This window comes from Artibeus jamaicensis, unplaced genomic scaffold (assembly GCF_021234435.1).
Source record: "Artibeus jamaicensis isolate MK-2021 breed Jamaican fruit bat unplaced genomic scaffold, CSHL_Jam_final contig_447, whole genome shotgun sequence".
Taxonomy (NCBI): Eukaryota; Metazoa; Chordata; class Mammalia; order Chiroptera; family Phyllostomidae; genus Artibeus; species Artibeus jamaicensis.
This window is the reverse complement of record NW_026521834.1, coordinates 2,463,463-2,484,839: the sequence shown is the minus strand read 5'-3', so window position 1 is coordinate 2,484,839 and position 21,377 is coordinate 2,463,463. Positions and strand designations below refer to the sequence as shown.

Here is a 21,377-nt window from a genome sequence, read left to right as displayed (position 1 = left end):
ATTTTTAGAGAGATGGGAAGGGAGGGAGAAAAAAAGGGAGAGAAACACTGATGAACAAGAGATACATCAACTGGATGCCTCTCACACACCTCCAAACAAAGACCTGGACTGTGACCCAGACATGAGACCTGAATGGGAATCTAACCAGTGACTCTCTGGTTCACAGGCCAGCGCTCAATCCACTGAGCCATGTCAGCCGGGGCATTGAGTCTACTTTAAATTAGTCAAGGGTAACATAAGTTTAGTCACAGGGCAAAATTTTTGAGAAACCTGAGAATATTCATCATTATAATTTTTATAAGACAGTAAACTACACAGCGTACCAATTGCCTAACACTGTATTAGGTTAAATATCAACTTCTGAGTACCTCTGAGAAATGCTCAAATCTCTATTTGGTGTTCAAGAACAAAACTTCTAGAGGAGGTCTTATGGTTTAACAGTCCAGGGAATAGATGTGCTAACAGAAAAATCTGGGTTCTGGAGAGGTAGCTCAGTTGGTTATAGCATCATCCCAATATGCCAAGGTTGTAGGTTTGATACTTGGTCAGGGCACATATGAGAATCCATCAATGAGTGCATAAATAAGTGGAACAACAAATCAATGTTTCATCCTCTCTTTCTTTCTCTTTTGCTCTATGTTTCTCTCTGCCCTTCCTTCTCTCTCTAAATTCAGTATAGAGAGAAAAAGGGAGGGGGAGAGAAAGAGAGAGAGAGGAAGGAAGGAGGGAAGGAAGGAAGGAGGGAAGGAAGGAAGGAAGGAAGGAAGGAAGGAAGGAAGGAAGGAAGGAAGGAAGGAAGAGAAGGAAGGAAGGGTTGTGTTCAAGGCTGGGAAGCTGGTAATTCACCTTAAATATTACATTAAACTTCAATCTATTGGAAAGCTCTGACAGGACCATAGCGACTCATTTTATTTTTATTGTTTGTTTTTATTTATTAATATGTTTTATTGATTATGCTATTACAATTGTCCCATTCTTTTCTCCCCTTTATTCCTCTCTACCCTGTAGCCCCCTCCCACCAGCATTCCCCCACCTTAGTTCATGTCCATGGGTAATACAAGTAAGTTCTTTGGCTTCTCCATTTCCCATACTATTCTTAACCTCCTCTTGTTTATCTTGTACCTACCATTTATGCATCTTTTTTTAAAAAAATATTTTATTTATTTATTTTTAGAGAGAGGGGAAGGGAAGGAGAAAGAGTGGGAGAGAAACATCAATGTGTGGTTGCCTCTCGTGAGTCCCCTGCTGGGAACTGGCCTGCAACCCAGGCATGTGCCCTGACTGGGAATCGACCATTTATGCATCTTATTCCCTGTCCCTTCTCCCCATTCTCTCCCCTCTCGCTCCCTGTGATCTCTATTTCTGTGATTCTGTTTCTGTCCTAGTTGTTTGCTTAGTTTGTTCTAATTTTTTTAGGTTCAGTTATTGATAGTTCTGTTTGCTGTCATTTTACTGTTCATAATCTTTTTTAAAATTTTTTTAAAAGATTTTATTTATTTACCTTTAGAGGGGAAGGGAAGGAGAGAGGGAGAGAAATATCAATGTATGGTTGCCTCTCATGGTTCCCCTGCAAGGAACTGGCCTGCAACCCAGGCATGTGCCCTAACTGGGAATAGAACCTCGATCCCTTGGTTCAAAGGCCCACACTCAGTCCACTGAGCTACACCAGCCAGGGTTTACTGTTTGTAATCTTGATCTCCTTTTTCTTAGATAAGTCCCTTTAACATTTCTCATAATAATGGCTTGGTGATGATGAACTCCTTTAACTTGACCTTATCTGAGAAGCACTTTATCTGCCCTTCCATCCTAAATGATAGCTTTTCTGGATAGAGTAATCTTGGATGTAGGTCCTTGCCTTTCATGACTTTGAATACTCCTTTCCAGTCTCTTTTTGATTGTGAGGTTTCCTTTGAGAAATCAGCTGATAGTATTATGGAAAATCCTTTATAGGTAACTGTCTCCTTTTCTCTTACTGCTTTTAAAATTCTCTCCTTATCTTTAATCTTGGCTAATGTAATTATGTTGTGCCTGGGTGTGTGCTTCCTTGGGTCCAACTTCTTTGGGACTCTGAGTTTCCTGGACTTTGCAGAAGGTTATTTCTTTTGCCAGATTGGGGAAGTTCTCTTTTATTATTTGTTCAAATAAGTTTTCAATTTCTTTCTCTTCCTCTTCTCCTTCTGGCATCCCTATGATTTGGATATTAAAACATCTAAAGTTGTCCCAGAGGTTCCTAAGCTTCTCCTTGTTTTTTTGAATTCTTGTTTCTTCATTCTGTTCTGGCTGAATGTTTATTTCTTCCTTGTGCTCCAAATTTTTTATTTGAGTCCCAGTTTCCTTCCCTTCACTGTTTGTTACTTTTTCCTCTATTTTTCAGCCATACCGAATTATTTCTGTGAGCATCCTGATTACCAACGTTTTGAACTGTGCATCTGATAGGTTGGCTATCTATCTGTTCATCACTTAGTAGTATTTTTTTCTGGAGCTTTGATCTGTTCTTTCATTTGGGCTTTTTTTTGGGGGGGTGAGGTCTAGTTGTGCCTGTTAGTAATAAGGGGTGGAGCCTTAGGTATTCACCAGGGTGGGGCAACCCATGTGGCTGAGTTTGGGGTTGTATGTGGGGTGGGAGGGATCGAAGAGGGAACAATGCTGTTTGCTCAGGTCTCCACAGGCTTTCATTCCCTTCCTCTGCTACTGACAAGCAAATTGGACCCTTCTGGTGGTGATTCCCAGGTGTGGTGGCCATTTTGCCCTCAAAGTCCCTCCCCCTTCCCCATCTGGTCCACCACGGATGAAAGTGAAACTACCAAGATATGATTTGCTTGGGGAGGAAAGGTGGCCAATCCCTCAAAGGAGAAGGGCCAAGAGCCCCTTCCTCAAGGGGCTTTTATTGGGTTTGTTTGTACAAGAATACAGGTAAGGATCAAACAATAGATAGCATTCAAAGAACTATGAGGGCTTATTCTCAGGGTCAGATAGCTAAAGAGCCATAAACTTTGAGGAACAAAATTCTTGCTTGGACCGTTATCATTTAAATGAGACCTTTCTAAATAAGGCAGGTTTCACAGGATTTTACATATTCTTTCTTAGGCCTGATCTCCCGAGATCTCGCTGTAGCTGGCAAAGGGCTACACCGCCTTCCCCATTATAGTTTTTTAGGCTTAAGTGGATTAGAGCCAGGAAGCGCTTCTCCCAGATGGAAATGGTGACTCGGGCTATGTAAGATTAGCCAGGGGGTGAGGGTCCATCACTCCCTCTTTGCTGCAGCCCCCTGAGTCCTTCCATTATGGCCTCCCAAGTGCTTGTGTCTGGCTTAGGTTGCCCCTCCTCTGAGAGGTCTTACCCGTCTCTGACTAACCAACCATGAATGGGAGGCAGGGGGATGAAGCAAAGGCATCGTTTGCTACCAGAGACAAGCTTTGTCTCCTTAGTGGCTCACATTCCAGGGGTCGCTCACTTAGCCTTAGCCATGGGGGGCAGTTACAATTCCTGAAACCAGGCAGAGCGGTTCCCAACACCCAGGTGTGTGGTTTTGTGTACATTCTAGGACCCTGTGAGTCTCAGCAATGAACTCCCCTGTGATTCTGGGAGTTTCTCCCATTGCTGCAACTCCCACAGATTTTTTCAGTCAGAGGTTTTGAGGCTTTATTTCCCCACCCTGGAACTCTGGGTTGTGAGGTCTGTCTCACTCTCCAGTTGTTCCTCCCGGTTTACCCACTTGCAAGTGTGAGACCACCTTGTCTGCCAGCTACTGCCTTACCACAAGTCCTCTCTGCCCAGCTGCCCATCTCTGCCCCTCCTCCCAGTCTTGATGACTGTTCTTTCTTTAACTCCTTTGTTGTTGAACTTTCATACAGTTTGATTTCTTGGCAGTTCTCCTTATTTTTTGTTTTCAAATTTGTTGTTGTCCTTCTTTTGGTTGTGTGAGGAGGCAAATCATATCTACTTATGCCTCCATCTTTGCCTGAAGTTCCATTTGCTTTTTAATAATAAGAGCAAAAATATCTAAAATGATTGAATATTTACCAGTACTGGGCACTGTTTTGGACATCTTATACATTTAAAACTCATTTAATTTTTCCAACAACCCAGTTGGATATATGCTATTATTCATATTTAACAGATGAGAAAATTAAAGTCCACAGTTTAAATAACTTGTTCCTAATTACACAGCTCATAGGCAATGGAGCCTGGATTGGCACTCTGGCAGTGTGGCTCCAGAACCTATGTTTTTCTACCATCACTGCTGGGCTGGTGGAGACTTCAAAAAAACATGCAAAAAGAATCTAACAGAAACTAGGACAAGTTAGAATAGGCTCGTGATCTTAACACCAATGTCCTCAAGAACATTTTAGAGGGTCAACTAAAAGAGTACAAAGCTGGACATTTACTTGATTTACATTCATTTACACCTAATTCCAAGTTAAAATTTAATTATTGTTTTTAAAATATATCTTATTCATTATACTATTACAGTTGTCCCAATTTTCCCCCTTCCCTCCCACCCCAGTACCGCCATTTCCTCCAGCAATCACCACAATCCCCTTAGTTTATGTCCATGGGCCATGCATATAAGTTCTTTGGCTCCTCCATTTCCTATACCATTCTTAACATCCCCCTGTCTATTTTGTACCTACCAATTTGTACTTCTTAATTCTTGCACCTTTTCCACTATTCTCCCCCTTCACCCTCCCAGCTCCAAATGATCGCCGTATCTATAGTTCTGTTCCTGTTCTGGTTGTTTGCTTAGTTTGGCTTTTTAGATTCAGTCGTTGATAGTGGTGAATTTATTGGCATTTTAATGTTCATAGTTTTGATCTTCTTTTTCATTTTTAAATAAGTCTCTTTAACATTTCATGAAATAATACCTTGGTGATGATAAACTCCTTTAGCTTTACCTTATCTAGGAAGCACTTTGTCTGCCCTTCCATTCTAAATGATAGCTTTACTGGATAGAATAATACAGGTTGTAGTTGCTTGCTTTTCATGACTAAATGCTTCTTGCCATTCTGTTCTTGCCTGAAAAGTTTCTTTGGAAAAATCAGCATACGGTCTGGTGAGAACTCCTTTGTAGGTAGTTCCTCTGCATTTCCCTTGTAGCTTTTAAGATTCTGTCTTTATCTTGCACTGTCCGACATGGCTCAATGGATTGAGTACTGGCCTGCAAGTCAAAGGGTCCCTGGATTGACTCCCAGTCAGGGCACATGTCTGGGTTGCAGGCTGAGAGGCAGCCCCACATTGATTTTTTTCTCTCCCCTTCTTTCCCCCTTCCTTTCCCTCTGTCTAAAATAAATAAATAAAATCTCTTTAAGAAAAAAAAAAGATTCTCTCTTTATCTTTAGCCTTTGGCATTTCAATTGTGATGTGCCTTGGTGTGGTCCTCTTTAGGTCCAACTTGTTTGGGACTCTTTGTGATTTCTAGACTTGTATATCTATTTCCTTTGCCAAATCAGGGAAGTTTTCTTTCATTATTTTTTTCAAATAAGTTTTCAATTTCTTGTTTTTCCTCTTCTCCTCTGGCATCCCTATAATTTGGATGTTGGTACATTTGGTCCTGATACTATCCTCATTTTGTTGTTTTGTTTTTTTTCTTCTTATTGTTTTGGTTGAATGCTTACTTCTTCCTTATGTTCCAAATCGTTGATTTGAATCCAGGCTTTATTCCCTCCACTCTTGGTTCCCTGTAGATTTTTCTTTATTTCACTTAGTGTAAACTTCATTTCTTCCTGGGTCTTTTTTATGTTGTTGCTGTACTCAATATAAAAAGAACTCAACATACTTGTGAGTTCTCTGAGCATCCTGATCACCAGTGTTGTTGAACTCTGCACCTAATACATTGGTTATCTCCATTTTGTTTAGTTCTTTTTCTGAGATTTTGTTCTGTTTCTTCTTTTGAGCCATATTTCTTTGCCTCCTCAATTTGGTAGTCTCCCTGTTTGTTTCTTGTTTCTGTGTATTAGGTAGAGCTGCTTTGACTCCCTGTCTTAGTAGCATGCCATATTGCAGAAAAGGCACCTGCAAATTGTGTGGGATGGAGCTCTGGGTAATCTCCAGGGTGGGGCAAACCACTTCACCGCTTTGTGGCTCTGTATGGGGGTAGGTTTAAGAGAGGAGATAATGCTGCTTGCCTGGCTTCTAGAGGTTTGCCCTACACCTACTCTGTTCCCAGTCACTTCATTTAACTCCCCATATGTGACTGGCACCTTCCAGCTGTTGCCCTGGTGCTGAATCCCAGAGGGGGCTGGGTCTGTATACATTCTAAGTCTGTGCAGGCTCTTTAAGCAGAGTCTCCTGAAAATCTGGCAGTTTCTTCCACTGCCCCAACCCCAACTGGTTTTACAGCCAGGAGTTATGAGGATTTATCTTCCTGGTGCTGGAATTCTGGGCTGTGCATTGTGGCCTGGGGCTGGAATCTCTTACTCTTAAGGTATCCCTCCTGATTTTTATCTACCACATGTAAATGTGGGACCACCTGTTCCACTGCCACCACCTCTTCACCTGTATCCATGTCTCCACCTCTCCTACCCATTTGGTTGAAAGTGGCTTCTTTAAATCCTTGGTTGTCAGACTTCTATACAGCTCAATTTCCGATGGTTCTGGGTATAATTTATTTTGAGATTGAGGTGTAATTCTTTCTGTGGTAGTGCAAGTAGGTAAAGCGTGTTTACCTATGCTTCCATCTTGACTGGAATTCAATATTTAATTATTCTTTCCTAAGCAGTTGAAATCCCTGCTTGTGCCTTACCCTTCTCACTCTTCCACCATTCAATCAACATCTCTCACATGAGATTTTGCATATATAATTAGAGGTGCCCAAAGAACAGAACTGAGACTCCAAGAACAGTGTGCTTGTTTTTATTCACTGCTAAGTTTCCAACACACAACACAATGCACAGCATGCAGAAGGTTTGTTGACTGAAAGCAGAGAGCCAGAAAATGAAAGCAAAATACTGCCTAGGAAGCAGACCTAAGGCAGATGCCTCTTCTTATTTTTATGCCTCTACTTATTCTGAGTCAGAGTTTCAAAAGAAGTTTGGTCTAGAGCTGAGTTTTATTTTTGTTATTGCTTTGTTAGTGGTTGTGGTGATGGGTGTATGTTAGTTACAATCAGATCCACATATTCTCTTGAGAAGTCTATGGATATGAAAGGAGGAAGAGTGGTCATAATTTTGGGTGGGACTCTGTAAGATATTTCTGACTAAATTTATATGCATGTGTCCCTTCCTGGCCAGCAGATTGTATGTTGGATTATACTGTAACTGAGGACATTCTTTGCACTCACTTTCATGTAAAACTTTACATTTTTCTATTTTCACTACCTCACCTGCAGACTCCTCTGCAAGGAAACTAAGGAAAGCATCTGGTGGGGGATGTTTTTGGATCTAAAGACTTTCTCCTGGCTTATATCAAACTGGAATAAACTCTATCAATAACCAGCTTTGGAAGGGCAGGAAATGATATATGTCCCATCCCAGCAGCTTTTGTTTTAAAAAAATGGGTGACTTAATAATATAATCATGCATGCTGAGGAACATACATACTAAACCAAAAAGCTGTCCATTAAGGTGTTTGGGTTTGTTTTGTTTTAAGCAAGGACTACTAGATAGACAAGGCTGAATATTTTCAGTAATTTTGTCTCAAGATCAACTCATGTTTAAAAGTTGATTGGAGCCCCAGCCAGTGTGGTTCAGTTGGTTGGAGGTTGTCCCGAAAACCCAAGTTTGCTTCCTGGTAAGCACATACTTGGGTTGCAGGCTCAGTCTCCAGTTGGGGAAAGGCAACCGGTCCGTGTTTCTTGCATTAATGTTTCTATTCCTCCTTTCCTCCCTTCCTTCCTCTCCCTTAAAAAAAAATGTTGATTGGAAATTTCAGAATACCTCAAACATTAGCACTTATCAAATAATTAGCACCTATTACTTTGTTTGACCCAGTAATTTCCTTCATAACAAGGTATGAGTTTAGTTTTCTTGTTTGTCCTCAGTCCCTTCTTTTCTTACTTGTAACTATTAGTGCACCTTTCTTGTTGCTTATTCCAAGCTGCTCCCCATCCCTGCACCATTCTGTAGAAATATACTCACTGAAATTTTCCACACCTGTTAACTACAGTCTATCACTGCTTTACAGTCCTTCATTGATCGTCCCAGGCCCCTCAACATCATCTACCTCAGTAATTCATAATCTAGGAATGCCAGCACGGCTGCAATCAGAATCACCTGGGGAGATTTTTGTTAATAGATTCCTGGCTCCTATCAGAGATCTATCAAGTGAAAATTTCCAGAGACTAAGCTGAGAAAATGAGAAAAAAAAAAAAAAAACACACAACAAGAATAACAAGAACAACCAGGTATTTGGGACCCAGGCACTCTTCAGACCAACCTTCATGACTTTGTGCCCAGTCATCCCTGCCTATTGGTCTCTTGCTATATCCCAGCTCATATCCTTTAATCCCAAACTTGCCTCTTGATGTCCATTCTGTGTGTAAGGTAATAGTCTTGACTTTCCCACTCTCAAATCCTGTATCAGAGTTGTTCTATATATGCCACTCTTGACTTCTCTCTTGTTCCAAGTCACATTTCTCCTTTTGAGAAATCTTCATGGTCTAACTCCACATACAAATTTACTCCTAAATTTGTCAATATATTGTTTTAGTTAGCCAATGTAAAGCCTGTTTTTATGTTGCCTTGTCTTCCCAATCAATTGTATTCTCCCAGGAAAAAACCATGTGTTAGGAGTCTGTAAGTAGGTTAACTCATTTCAGTGTAAGGAAACTGTCCACACATCAGCTTTGGCTAGTGAAGGAAAATAGGTCTGCAAGGCTGGATAGACAAGTTGACTCAATGCTGTTTGATCCCATTTTCCTTAAAATCTATCCTGGCTCTTTCAGGCCATACTTGGTCCCACGCTTCTAAATAATGATGCCAAACAGGCAGCAAGTCAGTTATGTTCTCCAAACTGGGAATGTTATGGGAACTCATCAGTGTTTGTGCAAGTAAGAGCTATGTAAGTTCTAGGTTTCTTCGAGGATATGGGTGCAGTCTAGCCAAACAGCATACCATTGAAACAGTTAAACAAGAAACCAAGAAAGAATAGTAACAGACTCATCTACTTTGAGGAAAAACTTGTCAAAACTTCTGAGTAGAATATACAGTTGCTATTTTCTTTTTTATGAAGGTTTCATTTACTTTAGAGAGGGGGAAAGGGAAGAAGAGAAACATGAATGGTTTGAGGATCAATCAACTGCACTTCACATGCCCCCAACTGGGGACTTTGCCTGCAACCTAGGCATGTGCCCTGACTGGGAATTGAACCACCGACATTTCAGTTCACAGCCTGGCATTCAATCCACTGAGCCACACCAGCCAGGGCAAGTAGCTTTGTGTGTATGTGTGTGTGTGAGGGAAATTATATATATATATTTAAAAATTATTGTATTGTTCAATTTAAATTATATATTTAAAACATATTTTAATTATGCTATTACAGTTGTCCCAATTTTCCCCTCTTCCCTCCTTTACCCAGGATGCTCCATTCTCTCCAGCAATCCCTACTTTAGTTCATGTCATGGGTCATGTGTATAAGTTCTTTGGCTATTCCATTTCCTATACTGTTCTTAACGTTCCCCTGCCTATTCTGTACCTACCAATTTGTACTTAATTCCTGCACATTTTCCCCCATTCTCTTCCTTCCTCTTCCCAACTGGTAACCATCAAAATGATCCCTGTATCTATAATTCTGTTTCTGTTCTGCTTGTTTGCTTAGTCTATTCCTTAGATTCAGTTGTTGATAGTTGTGAATTTTTGGCACTTTAATGTTGATAGTTTCGATCTTCTTTAAAATAAGTCCCTTTAATATTTCATGTAATAATGGCTTAGTGATGATGAACTTCTTTAGCTTTACCTTGTCTAGGAAGAACTTTATCTGCCCTTCCATTCTAAATGATAGCTTTGCTGGATGGAGCAATCTTCAATGTAGGCCCTTGCTTTCCATCACTTTGAATGCTTCTTGCCAATCTTTTCTAGCCTGCAAGGTTTCTTTGGAGAAATCAGCTGACAGTCTGATGGGAACTCCTTTGCAGGTAACTCTCTGCTTTTCTTTTGCTTCTTTTAAGATTCTCTCTTTAATCTTTGGCATTTTAATTATGATGTTTGTTAGTGTGGTCCTCTTTGGGTCCAACTTCTTTGGGACTCTGTGCTTCCTAGACATGTGTGTCTATTTCCTTAAACACACATGAAGAACCGGTCTGAATAAATGTGACTTCTTGAATTCCTTGGTTATCAGATTTTCATACAGCTTGGTTTTCTGACCATTCTGGGTAATAGTTCTTCTGTAGTTTAGTTGTAATTTTTGTTGTGGTTGTGTGAGGAGGGGAGTTGTGTTTACCTACCCCTCCATCTTGACCAGAGGTCAAATTTACTTATTCTATCTAATTCATGGTTTACCTAATTATTTCACCTCAATTCTTATTGGGGGAAAAAAGGGAGAAAGACATTATTTTGTGCAGTAAGGTCATTTAGAGATATTTTTGAGGATAGGTGAATAATTTCTTTAGTAAGAGAACTTGTACAGAACTAAGTTTCAGTTCTAGCTAAACTGATGAAAAGTGGGATAATTTGGAAGTAAATTTTAATTTGAAGCTGAGAAAATTCAGGATTCCTACAAATCCAACATTTTTAGTATTGGGCTTTTAAAGTCAAGTGTTTGTCAAAGTTAGCAAGGACTGCCTCATTACTCTTAAGACAGTTTGGAAAAGATGCAACTTTTCCAATTATTTGTCAGGAGCTTCTGAATTTATAGTACGAAAAAAATCTTTTAAGGAAATAATAAAGACTAGGCATGAGAAAGTTTGTAAGTTACATCTCTTTGATCTTACCTCATTACTATATTCAGGTTAAATTCAGTTTCTTCTTAACTTTGCCTCTTCTTTTTTTTAAGACTTTAAAATTTATTTTTAGAGAGAGGGAGTGGGAGGGAAATATTAATGGGCTGCCCCTGACACGCTCTCAAGAGCCCTGGCCAGCAAACCAGGCATGTGCTTCAACCAGGGATTGAACTGGGGCTCAATCCACTGAGCCATACCAGTCAAGGCTCAATTTGCCTCTTCTTAAAGGGTCAGCTCCTCTGACCTGCCCAGCCATATTAATTCCTTCAACGTTCTCAGTTTGGAGCACGTAACATGCTGTAGTACTTTACGATTGATCTCTGGTTGTTTAATACTGGCAAATTTTCTATGTTATGCTTTTTTGAATCCCTTACAGCTCTTAAACAGTGCTCAGTGCACAGAAGAGGCTCATGCACATTTTGACTATAATTCCATTGCCTTTCCCACCAAAGCTGACATTAGAAAATGGAATGCCATGTCTTTGCTCCCTGTCTCAATAGTGAATTACATTGCCAGTTACTGACACTCACTAAATATTAAATAATGAAGACACAAAAATAAATTCCTTTAATGTCCAAACTAAGTTCTCTCTACCAACACTGATGCCCATTTAGAGAAGTGGAGATAAAAGCAATGAACTTCACATAAAAATTTATTCTTGTGCTCTCTCATTTAGTATACGCACTTGAAACAAGTTTAACCCTTGATCAGGTGGCAAAGATGCTATCGTTTTCAATGTGTTTTTCCCACCTCCCCACCCATGAGGTCATCTGAATGAGGGAGCACGTCATGGCGTGCTCCCTAGCACTTGTCACAGGTGTTTTCAAGGTGAACATTACAAAATTTTTTTGAAGCAACATTTTCCAGAATATAAAATCACATGGTATTACATTTTTTTCTTAAAAGACCCTTTGCAATGATTCCAAATATTTCTCCCCAAACATAGGTAAGTAAAGAAAAACCCACAAGTTGTTTACAAGTTTTGTATTGTGTCATACAAAAACTATCTTCATACACAAGGGCGTAAGTGAACAATATCTCTCCCTTCTCCTCCCCAAGTCTCACAATAGACCAGTTCTTGCTAATATATCATGAAGTTAAAATATATATCCCTTTCTGAGCCAGTCTTATCTTTCTGAAGCCTAGACAGATAATTCTAGACACTAGATTCTAAATTTTGTAATTTACCAGTCTGGTACGGACATGAATAGTTTCAGTGCTTTTAAACTTGTCCCTGAATTTTCCTCTCTTCAATGTTTCAGGCAGTAATTGATTCTAATGCCCTCCAATGTGATAAAGCTGACTACTTAGAGCTTATAAATTACATACGCTGTATGATCACTAAGAGATATGACTTATACATATTATATCCCTCATACTATTTAGCACCATGAAGAGAATTCTCAATACTAATTGATAGGCTAATTAATCCAATAATCAAATACGTGACAGTCATAGTCTTTTTTTCTTTGATTTTGAGAGTATGTTTATTAAAGCTGGGGACAGTGAAACAAGGAAGGGCCTAGGACAGAAGGAGCAACAGGAGAGACTAGGTGAGGCTGCTCTGGCCCCCTAGAGATATTACAGGAAAGAAGTGAGCCAGGATGGGCCTGCTGTTAGCTCACTGGGAAGTAAAAGTCACAGTGACAGAAGTGAGCCAAGGAGGAGCTACTACTGACTTATTGAAAGTCAGAGAAATGGAGGCCTAACCCCAGACAAGACTCTGCTGCCCACTGCTTCCCCGGGTACAAGTTTCATGGGGATCCTTAGGGTTTAGGAGATGCACACCTGAGAAGGAAGAAAGGCTTGGGCACTCCCCCAAGAGTGAAAGCCCTGATATGATAGTCTTAAAAACATTACTTCCTAATTTTTCTTGTATACAATACAAATTCCCTCCTGTCTTACAGATCTATCTTTGAGGCAATGTTCTCTCCTACCTTGTCTATCCCAATTAATTACATAGCTGTCAACTTCTTGCTTGATGCTAATAACAGCTCCCTGGGTCATTAGTAATGACAGTGATGGCATTAAACTTAAAAGGTTATAGGCTAGTTTGAATGTGGTAGAATACTGTTAAAACTGAATTGCACTGTATCTATTTTCTACCTTCATGCTTCTCCATGAACCATTCTGTTCCTGTAAGATTGTCCTGCAAAATTTAAATTCCAGGTCTTTTACTTTTGAATAGCTTGAGTACCATAAAACATGACTCATTTGGTAGCAAAAACATTTCCAGGAGTTTCAAAAGAAACCACTAAGCTAAAAAAGTTACAACCATCATTTTTCTTTAAACTTAGAACGTATACTGTTGAGTATAAGGAAAAACACAGAAACCCTGTACTTCTACCTGTATTAAAAATGGACACAGTAAGTGGAGCTGTGTGCTTTTTAAGAGGCACCACACAAAAGCCTGTTCTGAAAGAGTTCGAAGCGGACAAGAACACTGCTTCGGTGACATGGAATGTTCAATATATGCTACATTACTCTTAGTACTTTTGCACTTAATCTCCACACATAACCAGTTCAGATATTAAAATAATCCTAAAAGAGAGATTCTAAAAGAGAGAACTAACCACCAATATTTAAAGCTGTTTCTTCCCAGGACAATAGTTTCTCAATTATGCAGATTATCAAAGTGGTATTCTCTTAAACTAAGCTTTGTCAAGGCTCAGACACCCGGAGGTGAATTTAGTGAGACCCTTGTAAAGAAATATCCAATGAGAAACTCATCACCTGCGAATTTGAAAGCTTCCAGGCTGGCTCACTAATCAGAAATACCACAGGATTTCTTAGAATACCGAGTCTCGTGATTGTCAATGTCAAGGAGGCACGTACATGATTTCACTCAAACTGAAGTCTGTTCTGTATGGAAAATGCAGTCAGTCTGACGAATGACCTGAAAACATTTTGCCAGACCTAGCTCTTCTAAAGAGCACAGGAAACTAAGGAAAAGCACCAGGAAACAATTAATGTAAATATACTGGTGAGTATATCACTGGGGAAAGAAAGAAACCTGGACAAGGCACTGGCTGTTCCAACTAAGGATTTAGATTGAGTTTAGTGATATAGTAATGGTTCCCAAAGTGTTACCTTTGAAGAGAGTCCAACCCCCAAATGAAAGCGTGAAAGAACCTAACAGGAGAACCCTGCATTACATCTTACATGCTTCTGTTTGTTCTCACCCATCCCAGTACATTCCTTAGAAAAGCCAGGCCCATACTGTGAACACTGTTTGGACCTCCTTTTTTCCTAACCAAACATATGTCTGATTCCCCCAAATCTCATCACTGCGTAATTGGCAACAGGAGTCAGTCCCACAGCTCTTTGCTGAACTGTAGCACTGACCTCTTTAGCACCACTTTCCCTGTATGACTTTTGTTCTGTCTCCAGGAAGCATTAAGGCGAACAGAAAAGACGGAGGTCCTTCTCTGGGATAATCCCAGTAAACTGAAGTTGAAAGATAATGTGTGGCAGTACATGGCAAAAAATTCTTCTTGTGAGCTTAGTCAAACACACATGGTATATATATTCCCTTGGATACAAACAATTTACATTAATTAATTAATAGCAAAGAACCCCAAACTATGATAAATCAAATTCTAATATGACAACTTAAAAGCAGACAGTGCTCCACTAGGTTAATAAATCAGAATTAGCTAAGAGACAATATGTTAAATACCATGTCACTGAAAGCTCATAGTAGGCATGTCCCCTCCGTCAGTTACTTTCAGTGGACCGCTTTGATTGAGCGCTGCAGTTCACACATAAACACTTTACGCCCTCAAGTTACTGAGTCTTTCTTCTTCCGGAATGGTGATTTTAGCCTCTTCCACACACTATTTTTAGGTTTAGATTTTTTCTCCATGGCCAGTACCGCCTCCTTTTCTTTCCTACGTATCTCCCGGACAAGGGCATGGAATACATCATCAATGTAGTAGCGGTATGCAGCAGATGTCTCAAAAAAGGGGCAGCTGAATTCTCGGGCCAAAGCCAATCCTTCTTCCTTGCTGACCTTTAAAAATGTAAATAGGAGAAAATTGATAGTGGTACCAATGGAAAACAATTACAACCACCTGCAAAAGTGAAGGGGTTACCTTAAGAGAAAGAGAGCTCCTCAACTCTGGAGGTATTCAAGCAGAATGCTGTGCTTTTTATAATGTCGGGAGGCTGAACTATGATTTCTTCTGCCTTCAAATTACAAGAATTTATTTCTACCTTATTTTAAAGATAACTTTTTGGAACAGGGACCAGTTATATCAAACATACAATCTTAATATTCTTCATACTTTTCATTTTAAGAAAGTAAAACAAGGCAAACAGATGTATACTTAAACCACAACACTGAAAATTATAAGGAACTGAAAATCGGTATGTCCAGTTATGAATATACCATATATCCTACTCTCGGATATTTAGACTTTTTCTATTTTTTTGTACTGTAAATAGCCTGGCAATAAACATTCTATAAAGAAATCCCTGAATAGATTTTTCAAAGTCCAACTACTTCCAAATATTTGTGCCATTCATTGCTTCCACTACTTGTAAGTGCTCGTTTCACTATACTTTCAGAAACTCTACACCAGACAGCAACATTTTAAACATCAAGTCAACATGTTAACTTGAAAGGTATCAAGTCTAAAATCCTCTGCAATTTCTGTTATTCTCTCCTTCCACAGCCCATAATCCTCACCATCAGGAAGTATCTTAAAGTCTAACAAAAGTCTCTTCTGATGCAACATAAACAAGATTCACTTTTGATGTTTTAGGAACTGAACACTCCCCAATCCATCACCTAGTATAGTAATGCAGGGGCCTCAACCTCCAGGCAGAGACGGGTACTGGTCCAGGCCTGTTAGGAACTGGCCGCACAGCAGGAGGTGAGCTTGAATGTGATGTGCTTGAATCATCCTAAACCCGTCTTCCCAACCCTAGTCCAAGGAAATATTGTCAGTTGTCTTCCACGAAACCAGTCCTCGGTGGCAAAAAGGCCAGGGACTGCTGACCTAACGCGTACTCTGTGCATCATCTGATTACTACTAGCCTGTGGACTCCGTCCTGTAAACTGATTTCTAAAATTCAGATTTTATCCCAAATAATAGCAAATTAGTATTTACCAGAACATTTTCAAGGTTAGGGAGAAGCTAATTTTATTTCATTTATTTTTTTAGATTTTACTTATTTATTTTTAGAGAGACAGGAAGGGAGAGAAACATCGATCAGTTGCCTCTCGCATGTCCCCAACGGGGGACCTGGCCCGAAACCCAGGCATGTGCCCTGACTGGGATTCGATCCAGCCACCCTTCAGTTTGCAGACCGGCATTCAATCCACTGAGCCACACCAGCCTGGGCTGAAGAAGCCAATTAAAAATTTTTATTTTAAGACAGATGACTCTGGAACAGAACAACAAAATGCCACTAAATTACAGACAGCATTTTTAACTCTATCCTCACCTGTCTTAGCTGCTTTAGATCAGACTTGTTCCCTACAAGAACCACGGGTGTATCATCAGTACGTCGTACTCGATAAATAAGTTGTTTAAACTCCCGAACTTCATGAAAACTTCGACGATCGGTGATAGAGTAACAGATGATAAAACCTTCTCCTGCCCTCATATACTGATCCCGCATGGCTGTAAACTCTGCCTAGAAGGAAACAAGGGTCATTAATGTGCTGAAGCAACTGACACCTACATACATAATAGCTATTTATTTCAGATTAAAGAAGAGACAGGTCGATTACCTGCTATCCTGAGTCAGAGAGTGCATGAAAAGTTAAAAGACATGAACTAGTGATATTCTCTGCATAAGCCTTCTCCTACTCTTTACTAGAGTGAAAAGGTCTTTACTCATAGCATTCTGGGATTTGATACCTGTCCAGCTGTATCCAAAATGTCCAGATTGGCAGGCTCATCATCAATACGGATCCTGATTTTATAAGCATCTTCTACAGAGAGAGGAAAGGTGTAGTATGAATCCATAAATGCAGGAATATGCAACCCTTCTTTAAAATCCATATTATAGAAAAGCAGATTACACAACTTCCTTAAGTGGCCACATTTTCTCACCAAGATACATAAAGTGGGTCTTCAACTAAGGTCTGTTTTTTCTCCACAGCTTAAGCTTATAAGACTATACCTGCAATTCTATTTTTTTAAATCCTCACCCGAAGACTTTCTTCATTGCTTTTAGAGAGAGAAGAGAGAAAGAAGAAACATCAATGTGAGAAACATCAACTGGTTTATGCACTCAGGCTGGGGATTTAACCCACAACCTGCGTATGTATCCTGACTGGAAATCGAACCCATGACCTTTTGGTCTATAGGATGATGCTCTAATGAGCCACACCGGCCAGGGCCACCTACAATTCTAAGCTAAAAAAGGATTCTGAGAGATTGTTTTTTAAAAAAATATTAGGCCAAAAAGTAACTTGACGATTTCTTAAATAGTTACAAGCCTTGGCTGGTATGTCTTGGTTGGAGCATCGTCCATAAACTGAAAGGTCATGGGTTTGATTCCTGGTCAGGGCACATACTGGGGTTGCAGGTTCAGCCCATGATCAGGGAGTGTATGAGAGGCAACAGATTGATGTTTCTTTCTCACACAGATGTCCCTCTCCCTCTCCCTCCCTTCCCCTCTCTGTAAAAATCAATAAGCATGTCTTTGGGTATGGATTAAAAAAAAGTTATTAGATGCCAGACATTACACTAAGTAATTTATATACATTAACTCATTCAATAATAATCCAATGAGGTATTATCTCTACTTTACAGATAAAAAAATTAAACTCCAAAGCCCTGGCTGGTGTAGCACAGTGGATTGAGCGTGGGCCTGCGAACCAGACAATCGTGGTTCGATTCCCAGTCAGGGCACATGTCAGGGTTGCAGGCCAGTTCCCTGCAGGCCAGTTCCCAGCAGGGGATGCATGAAAGGCAACCATACATTGATGTTTCTCTCGCTCTCTCCTTCCCTTCCCCTCTAAAGATAAATAAATAAAATCTTTAAAAAAAAAATTAAACTCCAAAAATTGAACCTCCCCATATTATACAGTTAATTAATAATACAGCCAGAATTAAAAACCAGGGCTACTAAACTCAAAAGCCCACTATATACTTAACCATATGCTATAGTTCCCCCATGTCCATCATTCCAACAAATGCTACTTAAATCCTGATGTATTTTGTTATAAAATTTTTTTCTTGAATCCCTGCTTCTGACTCTTCCTCAAAAGTGAAGAGCCCACTAAACCAATGTTTCTCAAACTACAAATCCATTAGGCTTACTGAGTTGTGAATGAATTTAATGAGCTGGCCCCAACTCATTCCCTTAAATACAATTAGCAGAACCTTTAGAGAGAAAATGCAAGGGTGCACTGCATTTAGTGAGGTTAATACAGTTTTGTGATACTTTAATCACACGTGCATATGTATAGGTATACAATACACACACATACTTAATGTGTACTAGTTAAAATACAAACTTTTTTTTAGAGTTAGCAGCCAAAGTGTAAAACAAAATGCACTAAATTATAAACTCAGTGGGAACAGGCACCATATCCTTTTGCTCACCGATTGACCCTCAGGGCCTACCACAGTGCTTGAGAAATAAAAGGAACTCAAGTGACCTAAGTATTTGTTGGTGAATCAGTTAATATTGGCAGGAGAGTAGTTGATTATCAATGGAAAAAAAGATATTTTTGGAATTCTAAGTAAATTATTCTAAACCCTAACTTGGTTTTATTTCTAGAATTTATACCAGAGTTTGAATCTCTGAACAATGTTTTAATTTAATATAGTACATGAAAAAGCAAGCACTGTTTCTATTTTCCCCCATCCACAGCTGCACCTACTACATAAACCACCACATCCAAAACTGGGGTGGCCCAGACACTCATTGCCTTTGTGGAAAACAGCAGCAAAAGCCTGAGTCAATGGAAATCCTTCCTGGAGACCCACAACCATGACAAACTGTCACATCCTGAATATACCAGCAGTATGGCACACTTTCTGTGCCCTCAGGTTTTATCTTGAGATATAGCCCCTTAGAATCAAACCTGCTTCCTTATGGTTTAGGAATGACAGTAATGTTAGGTCTTTGTAGAGAAAAGCAATAAAAAAAAGGCAAAATAAAGTTACTTTTTACCACTTTGCCATCAACAGAGCATTAAGGATTATAAAAGACACGAAGACCTTACTATTGAACGAACTTGAGCTATAAGGAAGCTTCAGTGGAAGTCCAGGCTCTGCATGTCTGTCCTGTAAGAGTTCAGCAGACTGGCCCTACTTGTTTTTCTGCCTCCTTTTGTGGAAGTTCAAACCAGCTGACTCATAGTTAGAGTCAGTCCCAAGTCAGACCCTTAGAGAAGTGAAGGCAAAAGGTTTCTGTTAAGTGGCCCTTAAACTTTTCCTCTGATCTAGCGATGGAGTATAACCATAAAAATATGACAAAGAAAGTGTCCCATCAGTATTCAATAAAAGACAAAAACTAAAGATAGCTTATGTCCACAAAGAGTTAAGTGAAAAAAATGTATTCATTTGCTTACCAACTGCTGTGACTCTCTTGTTAAACACTGAGAAAGGCTCAAAATATAAAAAATTAAAAACTGTTTTAAAAACTGACACCAAGATACTTTTATGAGGTTAATTAGAAACCTAAGTGACACTCTGGCTTACCGATGGTAGGGTCATGATCTTCTGGGAATCGGTGGCTGATGAACTGCATGGTCATGGCTTCAAAACAAGAAATGAAAGTTAAAACCCACTCAAAGGTTCCTGATCCACAGAGAGAATTCTAAGAATCAACACTGCATGACAGCCGTCTCCCATTTGGTTTGAGTGGAAGTCATTTGTTTCAAGAAATTTTCATCCTTAGTTCTTACAAAATGGAAGACAAATGTCACCTACCACTCTTCCCCACACCACCAGCACCCAGCATCACTAGTTTGTATTCCCGCGAGAGCCCTGCAGGGCTGCTACAGCAGCCACCAGCTGGGCGAGTTCCTGAATCCATTCTCTTCTTGGAGACGCCTGGGCTGCCCCCAGGAAAAGGCACCTAGGAAGAAAGAAGAAAAGATTTAATCCAGGATGGCAACGACCCTGAGGGCAGTCCCACTGTCAGTGCCCTGCCTTCCCACAGGACTCCTACTCCCTGCTGGAGCCCCACAGGGGCCCTCCAGGGCAGTGTCCGTCCCAAGACACATCACAGGTTTCCCAAAGGAAAAAATGAAAGACACAAAGGAATTTAGTTTCTTTTCAGACCGAAACACCACCGCACAATGAGGAGAACGAGGAGGAGCCGAATGCTAAACCTGAGGTTTGGGGCCTCGTCCCACACACCAGAAGGTTGGGGATTGGATTCTCGGTCAGGGCACTTACCTAGGTTGCGGGTTCCATCCCCACTCCCCAGAACCGGCCAGTCGGGGGAGGCAACCAATCGATGTTTCTCTCTCACAATAACGATGTTTCTTTCTCTGTCTCCCTTCCCCTCTAAACTCAATAAACATACATTTTTTAAGAAATAAAAAAATACAGTGGAGGTTTGGGGCTCGAAGGCGGAGTGCCGCTGGGGCCGCAGGGGTCCTTTCGCCCACCGGCTGTCCCCCGGTTCCGCCCCCTCGGGCTCTCCGACAAAGCGCCCTTCCCTCGGGTCCCCCGCCCTTCCGCCACGAGAAGAGGCTCGCTCCTTGTACCTTCAGGACCAGAAGGCTACGCTGGCCTGACCACCCTTCCGCCCTCCTGTCCAACAGACTCGCCAGTACTGACCCGTGACCCCTCCCGTGGTGGGGAAGATGGCGCCACCGCTGAGAGGGGCGGAGCTGTCCCCTGACGTAGCCACCGGGGAGGGACATGACCCCTCCAGGTCCTCTAACCCAGTTCCGGCAACTCACCACTAAAGGCCTTTCAGTCGGGTACCCTGCTCCAAGTGTGCACACAAAAACGTGCTAAACCTATTTACACAAGTCAAAAAGGATGATGGAGGATGTGGCAACACACATTTAGGAGTCCCTTAAAGTAACTTATTCAGTACTGTCTGCTGCATGTGATAAATAGGCCAAATTAAGGGGAAACTGGAAACGGGCACCCACCAAATCCTCCCCCAGAACAGAAATGATATTCAGTTTAGCACTGAATAGCAGAAGCAGCAAAATTTCTCCAAAGGAAGTTATGACTTGAGCTCTCGGAAACAGATCAAATATCAAAAACCAGATGTTGAGTGATTTTCAGCATTTCTCATCTCATGGTACATATAAACTAATTATTAAAATAATGTGGCACACCAAAACATATTTTTGTGCAGAGCTGCCCTCTCCCCAAGTGTATTTTGACTCACTCACACCAGACAGCTGTTGTGTTGCCTACTGTCATGTTTGGCAATCAATGGGAAAAGAGATCAGTGCCCCTTAGTCAGGTATGCACTGTTGAAAATCCCCGTTCTAGTTAACCAGTTTTGAATTCTAAACATGTGTAAATGAAACCCATTTAAATTTTTGTTTTGTTCTAAACAA

The 21,377-nt window shown here is 40.5% G+C and overlaps 1 protein-coding gene across 3 annotated transcripts; it reads right to left on the bottom strand.

Annotated features, from left to right (window-relative positions):
• Nucleotides 1–11,510: 11,510 nt before the first annotated feature.
• On the bottom strand, nucleotides 11,511–20,687 carry RIT1 (Ras like without CAAX 1). 3 transcript variants are annotated; one of them, XM_053666294.1, is made up of 7 exons: nucleotides 20,635–20,687; nucleotides 20,248–20,358; nucleotides 19,777–19,924; nucleotides 19,546–19,602; nucleotides 16,747–16,820; nucleotides 16,328–16,519; nucleotides 11,511–14,888 (listed from the first exon to the last, which is right to left on the bottom strand). In XM_053666294.1, the coding sequence occupies exons 3-7, from the start codon at nucleotides 19,880–19,882 to the stop codon at nucleotides 14,658–14,660; spliced, it is 660 nt and encodes a 219-aa protein (XP_053522269.1). In that variant the 5' UTR covers nucleotides 19,883–19,924; nucleotides 20,248–20,358; nucleotides 20,635–20,687; the 3' UTR covers nucleotides 11,511–14,657. The 3 variants fall into 3 exon arrangements, with proteins under 3 accessions (XP_053522269.1, XP_053522270.1, XP_036988528.2); XM_053666295.1 differs by having other exon boundaries at nucleotides 20,562–20,639; XM_037132633.2 differs by lacking the exon at nucleotides 20,248–20,358 and having other exon boundaries at nucleotides 20,635–20,679.
• Between the last annotated feature and the right edge of the window lie 690 nt (nucleotides 20,688–21,377).

Coding starts and splice junctions, on each gene's coding strand:
- RIT1 (XM_053666294.1), bottom strand. CDS start 19,882: ATGGATTCAGGAACTCGCCCAGCTGGTGGCTGCTGTAGCAGCCCTGCA. Junction 19,603..19,776: donor TGGTGGTGTGGGGAAGAGTG/GTAGGTGACATT, acceptor CTTGTTTTGAAG/CCATGACCATGCAGTTCATC. Junction 14,889..16,327: donor ATCTAAAGCAGCTAAGACAG/GTGAGGATAGAG, acceptor ACATTTTTAAAG/GTCAGCAAGGAAGAAGGATT.